Raw genomic sequence first — 11893 nt, 5'->3', positions numbered from 1 at the left:
ATCCTAGAGTTAGATCAGAGCCCAACTGGGGAAGTAACTCCACCTTAGACCCTACTGATAGTATTGTGTTGTGTTCATGCTGGTGAGTAAGGTTGCCAGAGCTTAAAGAGGGTACGAAGTGTTAGGATCGGCCACGCACATGTAACACCTCTGAAATTGCAGGCGTCCATAGGTTACGGTGACCGCTTACCATACCAGGTGGCCGTATACTTGTTTTCCACTGATGTAGTATTACAAAATAAAATATAATGTATGTAGCCTTTCAATACCAATAAAAACAGCGCGTTAAACAAGACGTTCACAAATCAAATCAAATTTACGTATTTAAGTTTATTGTCCATGGTTTCCATACTTCTATGAACTAAATATTAAATTAATTAATTAATTATATCTTTTTTCATTGCATTTATTCGTGATAAACAAAAGTTGTATACAGGTAAAAAATAATTCTGCTGTGCGACACAAGTAATTAATAACTTCTTCTTCTTTGCTCATTCCCACTTTAGGTGGGGTCGGCTCTCCTAATTTGTCGGCGCCATGACATTCTGTCTAGGTTTTTCGGATCAGGAAGTCTCTCCTTCTTTAACAGGCTGGTCTGGTCAGCAGGTATAGTGCTTTCTTAACCACATACTCGTCATCTCTGCGCATGACAAGTAATCAATAACAATTGTGTCCTAATCGCAATATCGACATCGATAGAGGTTCGCAAAGCGCATCGCGTACAACTCTAGTCTGACGAGCTCTTTTGCTATTGGTCGACAGGGTAACGCTATCGGCCATTTTGTGCTCAAACTTGCCAACATTACGAGTCAAATCAATGTTTCTTTTTAGTCCTCTTTAATGTTCTAATTTAATATAATTGCCGTACTTTGCTCCTATAATTTAAACTACATAATTTTATAATAAAATGAATCAAATAAATATTGTGGTTTCTACTTTATCGCTGTTGTTCACAGTTTTTTGACACAGGTGTATTTTTTATTATGTTGGTAGATGGTAACCGGCTGCCGGCCGGCCTACATCTACAAACGTATAGCTACATAGGGTACAGAACAGATAGATTCATTTTTAACGCCGACGTAGGTATAGGTACTTATATGTTAAAGGGGCCTATACACGTGTAAAATACGCTTCACCCTGCGTTTTTAGGGTTCCGTAGCCAAATGGCATAAAACGGAACCCTTATAGTTTCGCCATGTCCGTCTGTCTGTCTGTCTGTCTGTCTGTCTGTCTGTGTGTCTGTCTGTCTGTCTGTCCGAGGCTTTGCTCCGTGGTCGTTAGTGCTAGAAAGCTGAAATTTGGCATGGATATATAAATCAATAAAGCCGACAAAGTCGTACAATAAAATCTAAAAATTTAATTTTTTTTAGGGTACCTCCCCTACACGTAAAGTGGGGGTGAATTTTTTTTTTCGCTTCAACCCTAGAGTGTGGGGTATCGTTGGAAAGGTCTTTCAAAACTAATAGGGGTTTTCAAGAAACATTTTTTGATAAAGTGAATATATTCGGAGATAATCGCTCCGAAAGAAAAAAAAATGTGTCCCCCCCCCTCTAACTTTTGAACCATAGGTTCAAAAAATATGAAAAAAATCGTGGAAGTAGAGCTTAAGAAAGACATTAAATGAAAACTATAGCGGACATGATCAGTTTAGCTGTTTTTGAGTTATCGCAAAAAGTTTTCCCTTCATAGTAAAAAGACTTACTTTAAGTAGGTACTGATTATGCAAATTTGCCTATTTGTTTAACTCGGGTGAAAGGTACCGTTTCATCCCTTGGTTAACAATTTACTATACTTTAAGCTAAAGTTTAGCGTATTGTGACGGAAGAGTAACTACGGAACCCTACACTGAGCGTGGCCCGACATGCTCTTGGCCGGTTATTTTACCGTATAAATTATCAAAAGCCGGTGAAGACAGCAATGCAGTCTTCAGTACAAACTAAAAATTTGGAATTAAGTAAGAAGCTTTATTTTTTCTGTCTGTCTGTTGGTAATGTGGAATTGGGAATGGAATACTCAATATACTTACTCTAATCATTAATTGTGCCTACATTGTGCCCTCGTAGACATATACCCAGGTACATTCATGGTAGGTACATTGTACCTACCAATTAAGTTTGCTTGACTTAGGCCATGTTTATTAGATATATCATTACATTATTCTTTATAAATAAAATATGAATGACATTCGATATTTATCGAATAAGTTCATCATTTCACGTTTATAAATATCGATACAGATAAATTGCCAAAAATATGTACATATACACGACCTTATTGTCCATAAGTATACGTATTAAGGTAGTGTACACATATTTTATGGCACTTTGTCCGTATCAATATTTTTAGACGTGACTGTACCTATATATATATATATATATGTTGCTGTTACTCAGGAATCTAAAAATTCTGATATCTAAATAGGTAATAATCACCAAATAAAATAAATCATGCAGCTGACACACAGGCTAACGATTCCTTAGAAGTAGATCGTAACTATTAAGAGGAAAGGGGACGGTCGGTTCTCCATACAAACGTAGTCCTCATTTTCCTCCCTGGATATTGACATAAGTAATGGACAATATTTTCACAGAATTTTCTGTATTTTAGTCCTAGCTATGCTCGAGTTAGATTTTTTTAGTTTGTTAATTATTTTATAAATTAGGAGCCAAAAACAGGTTTCATACTAATTTTTAAATGCTCCTAAATCTTATAATTATGAAAAATTTTAAAATAACCAAACGGTTGGGCATAGCTATGATTAAAATACATCAAATTGTGTAAAAATATTTTCAATAATGTTAATATCCAGAGAGGGAAATGGGCACTACGTTTGTATGGAAGGGCGGTCGTAGTGGTCGTACCCTTCCGTTTTATGGCTCCTCTACACGATGGCCCAGCGCAGGCCAGTCCAAGGGACGCATTTATGCGTTAGAAGGAGTAAGTGATATTGCTATCTCATTCCACCGCATAGCTGCGTCCCTTAGACTGGCCTACGCTGGGCCATCATGTAGTGGAGCCATTATGAGTCCACAGCAAGCTCGGTTCTCCATACAAACGTAGTTTGTTAGCTAGTTACGCTCTCATTTTAAAACGACTAGCTATAGCTAGATTGCTCTGAAATATTGTACTTTGAATAAGTTGAGCTATGTACTCTACGATAATCTATGCCTGTAATTAGTTTATGTAGCTTCAGATAAGTACCATAGTAAAAAAAACAACAGCGAATTTAAGTTATTAATACAAAATTAGTTTTTGCTCTATTTCGTTTGTTTTATAAGCTGGAGCTATATAAACTAAAGATAGTCAAGTTATTTCCGTCAGTAGAAAAAAGCTACAAATATTTAAAAATGAAGCCGCAGAGTTACCGGCACATAAAAAAAATACCACGCCTTTTTCTACTGACAAAGTTATTTAACCGGCTTAATTTATATAATATAATAAAATACTTAATTACAATCTTCAATCATAGGCAGGGTCACTACCCACTAAGCCGGTCGTCGAAAAAATTAGGTAGGTACATTGTTAATTTCACACAGAGACCGTTGTACACAAACAAATAAGAGTAAATAAACTGGATCAGCTTTAATTACATACAAGTAGTTAAAAGTCTAGACCTACGTAAATACGTATAGATTTCATACGGTGTTTAATCATTGTCATTTAAGTAGTCCTGTAAACTGTAATAACATATTTCATATGATTTCAGAGTTTTTTTGAATATTTTTTTCCGATTCGATGTCTTTTATATCATTAGATAGTTTTAAAATACGAACGAAATGCCGTTTGTATTGGAAGGTACAATTCGGCTGGGCTTGCTGCGGACTCTTAATGGGTTCAGTGAGGGTTCAGCGGTGGCAGCATGGTTCCATTTTTATCACTTGTCACTATACCCGTCACTTTCGCGCTTTTTACTTGTTAGAACGTGACAGCGATGGTGACAAATGATAAAGAGCCGACCATCTTAGCCCTACAGTACTAAAAATGGATAAATAAATAAATAAATAATTGGCATGAAATTGCAGGGATAATCTGGGGGCACGGTAGTGCCCCCGCCAAGACGAGCAAAGCGAAGAGCAAGGGCACTACCTACCTTTTCTCGAAAAGCTTCGTCGTTATTTTATACCCCCATAACTGGGGTTTGGATTATACCAGATAAACAAAATTCTCGGGATATAATGTCAATAGTGGACTTATTAAGCATAAAAAAATTCAATTGCATAGCTTTTATACTTTAGATTTTATTCATATCTAAAAACCCCGATTACGTCTTTGAATCACTTACTGATAATCATCAGGACCCTTAGGGTACTTCTTGGGAGTCCTGCGAAGCTGAAATTTGGTATGTAGGATAGTATTAGGTAGTACACAAACAAAAAAATCTATAACTTGAATTTTTTAGTCCCCAAGGGTGAAGCGAGGGGTGGAACTTTGTATGGGGAATTAATAACCGCTAACGCTAAACCGATTTAGTTCAAAATTTCAAATTTGTAACTTTTGTAAGTAGATCGTTTTTGTTATGGGTAAGGATATAGAATATTTTTCAACCCCAAAATCACCCCGTAAGGATGAAAAAGGGGGGAAAAAGGCGTAAGGGAGGAAAATTAACTGGGTTAACGTTTGTATGGGGATGGGGAATCAATAAAAACACATTGTGTAAAAGATGCCCCCAGATACGTTTTTCAGGACTTTTAGTAAATCACCTCCGATCCTTTAAATTAGGAGATGGAAGATAGATTGTCATAAGTAACTTACAGAAATAAATTAGATCCCACCAAAAACATTGTCATGTAAAATGTTACCAAGACGAAACCATAAGGCGAAACCAGCAATGAAACAATCTTGTATAATGGAAAAAAATCAAACGCAGACACACAATTTGATATAAAGGCCGAAAGTTACCTAATTGAACTAGAATCACTAAGTGACTCAATGTTTAGCAACTAGGCGTATTGAAAGTCAGCTCTTTGAAAAAATGAAAATGACTGACCAGACTCAGCCAATTGGTTATATTGTATGTCTATGGCCAATTGATTGAAATTTAGTTCCGTTTTGTTCCATTTCGAGCAGTTCGAGCACTGCGGCGCTAGTAGTCATCAAAACAAATATGGCGTCAAGAGCCCGACCCGTGTATGTTATTTTTAGTTCTTGTGTGCAATTTTAAGTGAATTTATAGCGTGCTATTGTCAAAAAAATATGAAAACATGGATATTCCAAATAATACCACGTCTTCTTCAAGTTTTTGCGAAAAATTTGAGTCTGAATTGACTGAATACGAACAACAACATCAAGGTTAGTTTCTAGTTTATTGTTATTATTGAATTACATGCATATTCTGTACTGTGTTTCGCGTCGTTGTGATGTGTGATGTATAATAATAGTGTTCTTTCTTTTAGGGGCTCAAAAAAAACCATGGACTGCCGAAAGAGTTTTGGAGGTTATGAACAATCTCCGAAAAGCTAGGGTGACCGTGAGTTTAAATCAACCCAAGACGTCTATGGACTATTACTGGCTATCAAAGTATGACATAATGAAAATGGAAAATGAAGAGTTTTTAATATTTAAACGAAAAACTCTAAAAGATCCAATTATACGTATTGTACCAAGAAACCAATACTTTACCATCCTAGAAGAAGTCCATATATCTTGCGGCCACGGCGGGCGGGACAAAATGACACAAGCTATAAAATCAAAATTTTATATACCGAAAAAAGCAGTAGAAATATTCGTTTCTCATTGTCCTACATGCGAAACAAAAAAACAGCTCAGAAAAGGAATTGTGTCTCAAGATTATAATATCAGTGGGCAGGTGGATGTAATGGAGTTCCAATCGTGTCACGACGCTGATGGCGAGTATAAGTGTATGCAAGGTGCTATTTCAACGTTTGATACTCTGCAAAATGAATATGTAAGTCATACTGTACATTTTTCACAAGGTGGCATAAGTTTTTATTTTTTTGTTGATGTTTTTTTTTTCATCAAGTTCCCTATTCTGTAATATATAAAAAATATTGACAAAATAAAAATCGGCCCAAATACTATAGATTTAATAAACCATTGCCGGGCACCACAAATAGACTAAAGCTAGGAAAAATCTATCCAAAAAACAGGTAGCCAGTATCTCTAGATTCTGGTCTGAATTTCTGATAAATTCAGCCGATGTATGGTGCACCTTACACTAAAATGTTTCTTAGAAGGCCTAACTATAGAGGCGGACGGTTGGCAGACTTTTCCTGCTGTGAAAGACCAAGAAAGGTATATATATTATTTCCCAGTATTTCTGAGCAGAAAGTCTTTGTGTCTCTGATGATATGGGTGAATCAACTTTTCCTTGTCACTCATTGCCATGTTATGGTCACCTGGGCCGGTCTTAAAATACTGGTTTTATGGTATTTGTATGGTAAAAATTAATGGCAGTTAGAAGCCCTGTCTAAAATGGATTATCTATTTACTTAGCAGAGAAGTAGAATGGCTAGCGCCTGGCTGACGGGACAGAATAACAACAAAAAAAGTTAATAATCTCTTATATATAATCTTAAACTTTTAGGACTAAGGAGAAGAGACAGAATAAGAAATATTGACATAAGAGAAAAGACGAAATGTACAGATATTTTCGGGTTAAAGATATTTTTATTTATCTCAAAAGAAATACATATTACATTTCACTTAAAGAGATAAGTTGATACATGCAAAAAAAATTATAGAGAGTGTTAATAGTGATGCAAATTACATATTATTTTTATTTCCAGTAGGGAATAGTAATAACAAAATGAATACAATACTACTGCTGACATAAATTTTACATAGAATAGACCAATTAAAATGGAAATGGACGGGACATATGATGCACTCTAAAGAAGGAAAGTGGAGCAAAGAACTAACAAACTGGTACCCTAGAGTCGCAAGAAAGGCCCACAGTTCTGCAGGTGGGAAGACAAAATAACGCTAATAGCGGGAACGTTTTGGAGAAGAGCGGCTATGGACAGGAACCACTGGAGATATTTAGAGGAGACCTTTCCCAGGAGGCAAACTGAGTTGCGGGATATAATATAATGTAAAAAAAAACTACCCTATCTCAGTAATAAAGGCTATTTTATTATTATTTTATTATATATAATCTTAGAAGTAACATTTCATAGAAACAAGTTGACTTGAATTTATCCTTTTACCTCCCCTATACAATGATATTTTCCGAAAATGAAGCACATTAAGCGGGTCCACACTAAACGAGCCCCTCGCGAAGCAGCTCGATCGATGAAGACGTGCCTCGGCCGCAATGCCTCGGGCGAAACACACCGACCGAGCTGCATCGCGCGGCAATTTCCTCGCGAGACTGCTCGGTCTGTGTGGACCCGCCTATAAACTAGTATTTCTTTCAGATCGACGCCGATACGAGTTCAGGAATCTCACCAGATCGTCGGCCATCGTCAACCAGCAATACACCCAATCGAGATCCCTCTGACGACATCCCAGAATCCGACGACGCCGACGCCCCAGCGGCGTTCACTACACATACTCCACACAAGCGACAAACCAATCGCAAACGCAAGGTAACAAGTGAGAAAACAAAAGTCTCTACTACGCATGAGGCGTTTGGTCACTATATTGCGGACAAGTTACAAAATCTGCCGCATAAGCAAAGAATTTTTGCAGAGAAAATAATAAATGACGCAATTTTTGAGGCAGAGCTCGGGAATTTAAGTAGAGACTGTTATGTTTATGTGCCACGGATAAAGACATCAGGTTCGGAGTGATTGTCGGTTGAAATTTGTTTCTTTACATGTGATGGTTGTTTTTTTTTTAAAGTAGTGGGCTTCTGAAGCTGCAGACCTCGCTACAAGTTAATAATTCTAAAATGTTAATATAATATAATTTATTTATTTAAATTTTATTGCACCAAATATATACAAGAATGTACAAATGGCGGACTTAATGGCAAATGGCATACTCTACCAGTCAACCATAGGGTCAAATAGAGATACAAATATAATCATAATTAAAAAAAAATACTATAAAAATCCTTAGGCACAGTCATTATCATAGCAGATTGACAAATCTCACAATGGTCTTCAGCGCCATACCCTAATGGCGCTTAAGTATTTTGAATTTGAGCCATTTCCTGTTTTATTATTATTGCATTAGCCATTTGAACATGTTGACAGCTATTGAAGTTCAAATATAAAGAAATAATTTACTCTAACAGCTTTTTTCAAAAACGTATGTAAGCATTTTTTTGTATGTCAATAAAGATTTCAATAATTTACCAGATGTCTTAAATAGTGACCTGATTTTTCTGAATTTAGTCATAAGTTGTATAAATGGTGCTTAAATCAAATGTACTATAATATAAAAAATATATTTAAAAATGATGTTAGTGGCCAATACATATTATTGTGTATGAAATCTACCATTTGACATTTCTTTCCCTGTGTGTGTGTAATATTTGTTATTCGTTGTCTAAATTATTTCTATAATAATAATAATAATTATTATTATTATTAAATTATTTCTATAGCATAACATCGATATACCTATATTAATTTTAGATTTTATTTTAACATCCGCCTATATTTACACTTATGATGTATATTAACCTTAGCTAAGCCCCATACCCCTACGTTACATTTGACTTATTGCGCAGGACCGGCGCGAAATTTAGTCTTAAGCATAAACATTTTTAGATATTCAATGACATTCATTATATTATTTTCATTCAAACACGAAGGGTACTGTGACCTGTGACATATGTCATCTCAATACTATTTATATTCTTGCAAAAATATATTGAGACAAAGAGAATGTCTCCTTTGTCTAAGATTGAGATGACATGTGTTACCGTACCCATCGTGTTTGAAAAATATTGCACGCCAAACATCAGATCGATTCTGATTGCGACGCACTTTATGTAACATTATATATTTGTTATAGGTACTTTCGTATAATAAATTATTTGTATGAAAAATGTTTCTTTTACATTCTTTTGGTTTCATAGGTAATCTTAGAGGATTTCACAACTGGAGACGCCTTGTCTGTAATTTTCTGTACAAAACAGTGTGCCTGCGGGGGAGGGGCACGTCAAATGTATGGCTATTTGTACGTTTAGCCATGTCAGATAAACGTCAGTCCATACAATACATATGACCATTGGCCGAGGTTTTCGACAGAGGGGTAAGCTCTTAAAGGCGACTCCAGTTATTAAATCCTCCAAGTAATAGTCAAAAAAAAGGATTTCAATATGTATAGACAAACGGAGGTATATAATTATAAAACGATCAAATTCATAATCATTCTATTAGAGTCAGACCAAGACCAAGCTAAGTTAGCAGCGATTTTGATAGCCCAGCCTGTGCAAGTGTTAAGTAAACGTCATAATGTCATAGACGTTTGACGTTTAAAATATCACTTGCACTGTCTGGGCTGTCAAAATTGGTGCCAAATTATCTTGGTCTGACTCTAACAAAAAGTATTCTTCGTAGATTTATTGTTACCGACTGTATTTTTCAAACAGCTTGGAATATAGATGAATATAATAGAATATAGATGACATCTCCATATCCATCGGCATTGTGAATGTCATCTCGCTTTGTGTGGTAGGGCACAGCCAGTGGATGTCATTCCAGATCTAGAGCAGAGCCCAACTGGGGAAGTAGTGGAAGTACCTCCACCTTATAGAAAACAGCAGCCAAATAACACTAGACCCTACTCATAGTGTTGTGTTCCTGCCGGTGAGTAAGGTTGCCAGAGCTCAATGAGGGGGGGCGGGTTTAGGGTCAGCAACGCGCATGTAACTCCTCTGGAGTTGCAGGCGTACATAGGCTACGGAGGCTGCTTACCATCAGGTGGGCCGTATGCTGGTTTGCCACCGACGTAGTATAAAAAAAATATACTTAAACCGGAAAATTGCATTGAAATGAAATCTGTCACCGTACCCTAACTTCGAAAAAATATTATCCTAAAACTAGCCTAAAACCCAGAGTCGTTTATACTCGTACTTTTGAATAACCTGTTTCTAGTATAGTTCAAAACTTTACTTAAATTTGTCCTTTTAAAAGGAACTTTATATTTAGGAGGCTATAGGTAGGTACTTTAGCAACGTTATTTAATTTAGGCACTTTTATGGCTTTTTTTAATGTAAATGGGACTGGGCCGGCGATGTCTGCCGCATGCACCCACAGAAGTGGGCCAGAATAACCACGTTATGGGTGCCGCAAGGCGGGCGAGGATCGCGAAGGCCCAGACGGAAATGGCGGGACGACCTGGACGCATATATCAACGACTGGCCGGAGATTGCTCAAAACCGAGACGAGTGGAAATCGAGGGGAGGTCTTTGCCCAGCAGTGGGACACCGTTTAGGCTTATAATACATATATTATGGCACAATCATTTTACCTCGTTACATTACATTGTTCTAAGCGTGTAGGTGCCTGAACATTATTTTGCAAGTAGTCAAGGCCTAGAGAAGGTTCCTACAACCTACATACACATACAGGTTACATGTGTAGGCGTTTGAGAATTAGACTTACAGATAACTCGTAAACTGATACCGATTTTATTGCAAGATTTATTGGGTAGGATTTATGACGGTATTAAAACGTGGAGCGCACTTTCACAGTTATCACATTTATAGTACGTGTCATCCACGATGACGCGCACATTTGTCAAATATAACCTTTAATAATATGACAATAAGAGTTAAAGATGCGCGTTGTCGTGACTGACACGATCTTACCGATGTAACGTTTTCTTGTCGTGCGTTTTCCTATGGTAGGTGATGATGCTCTCCTGCGAGCCGATTTTTGAATTTCGAGTGCTCGATTCCCTTCAATTTATCTCGACTACTGGGCATTTAAATTTAACTATGTTAACGGCAGAGTTGGGCATAATCAATTACTTTTGGAATTAAATTACATATTACATTACAGTAATCATGATTCCTTAGTGATCGATTCCTTTGGTAATCTAAATTACTGTAGTCAATCCCGCCGATTACTTGCGTAATTGATTCCTTCGGAATTGAATATATCTAACTACAAGTGTAATCGTGATTCCTCGGTAATCAATTACTCGAGTAATCTGATTACGTAATATTATCCAGACTAAATTACAATTACTTAATGTCAAAATAATTTCCTTCGTTTTTATCCCAGAAGACAAATACATTTTATGTGTGAAACTCTATAATTACTGTAAAATAATGATTATTTTGGAATCCAAGATGGCGGCCGTGCACTACGTGATAAAAATCGTCATGGATATCGTTTTATAGGTTTTCAGGAGTGGAGATTTCGAAAAATGATGCCCATTTTGGAATCCAAGATGGCGGCCATGCAGTATGCCATAAAAATCGTCATGGATGTCGTTTTATAGGTTTTAGGGAATACAGATTTCGAAAATGATGGCCATTTTGGATTTCAAATGGGCATAATTTTCGAAATCTGCACACTGGATACAAATAAGATGCATCTATATAGTAAATCGAAATATACTTTACGTCTGTAGTCAGAAATATAGCTTTATGTATAACAAAATATATTTTGAAGTAATCTGAAAGGAATCAAGTAATCCATTCATGTAATAAGGAATCTACACTGGTTCCCAATTACTAGTAATTTTAATATTCCAACAGATGATTCCAGATTCCTCAAATGTAATTGTACTTAGTAATCAGCTAGTCAGATTACAAAGTAATCTGGGAACCGGTAATCAGATTCCAAAAGTAATTTCGAGTAATCATGAAATCAGGAATCAATTACGAAATGCCCATCTCTGGTTAACGGCACCAATCATGGATTATTTAAGAGAAAATTTTGAGTATTTTTGGTATTTCACAACACCTATAAAATTTCTACCGCTTTACGCTTTAAAAGTTGAATGTCCAATTCGTCCTTTATGTTTT

The 11893-nt window shown here is 36.3% G+C and overlaps 1 protein-coding gene across 2 annotated transcripts; it reads left to right on the top strand.

Annotated features, from left to right (window-relative positions):
- The first annotated feature begins 5089 nt into the window (after positions 1 to 5089).
- LOC133530039 (KRAB-A domain-containing protein 2-like) lies at positions 5090 to 8959 on the top strand. 2 transcript variants are annotated; one of them, XM_061867850.1, is made up of 4 exons: positions 5090 to 5289; positions 5394 to 5905; positions 7377 to 7547; positions 8926 to 8959. In XM_061867850.1, the coding sequence occupies exons 1-4, from the start codon at positions 5202 to 5204 to the stop codon at positions 8953 to 8955; spliced, it is 801 nt and encodes a 266-aa protein (XP_061723834.1). In that variant the 5' UTR covers positions 5090 to 5201; the 3' UTR covers positions 8956 to 8959. The 2 variants fall into 2 exon arrangements, with proteins under 2 accessions (XP_061723834.1, XP_061723833.1); XM_061867849.1 differs by having other exon boundaries at positions 7377 to 8959.
- The last annotated feature ends 2934 nt before the right edge of the window (positions 8960 to 11893 follow it).

This window comes from Cydia pomonella, chromosome 22 (assembly GCF_033807575.1).
Source record: "Cydia pomonella isolate Wapato2018A chromosome 22, ilCydPomo1, whole genome shotgun sequence".
NCBI lineage: Eukaryota > Metazoa > Arthropoda > Insecta > Lepidoptera > Tortricidae > Cydia > Cydia pomonella.
The sequence above is the reverse complement of the archived record's forward strand: the minus strand, read 5'-3'. Positions and strand labels throughout refer to the sequence as shown.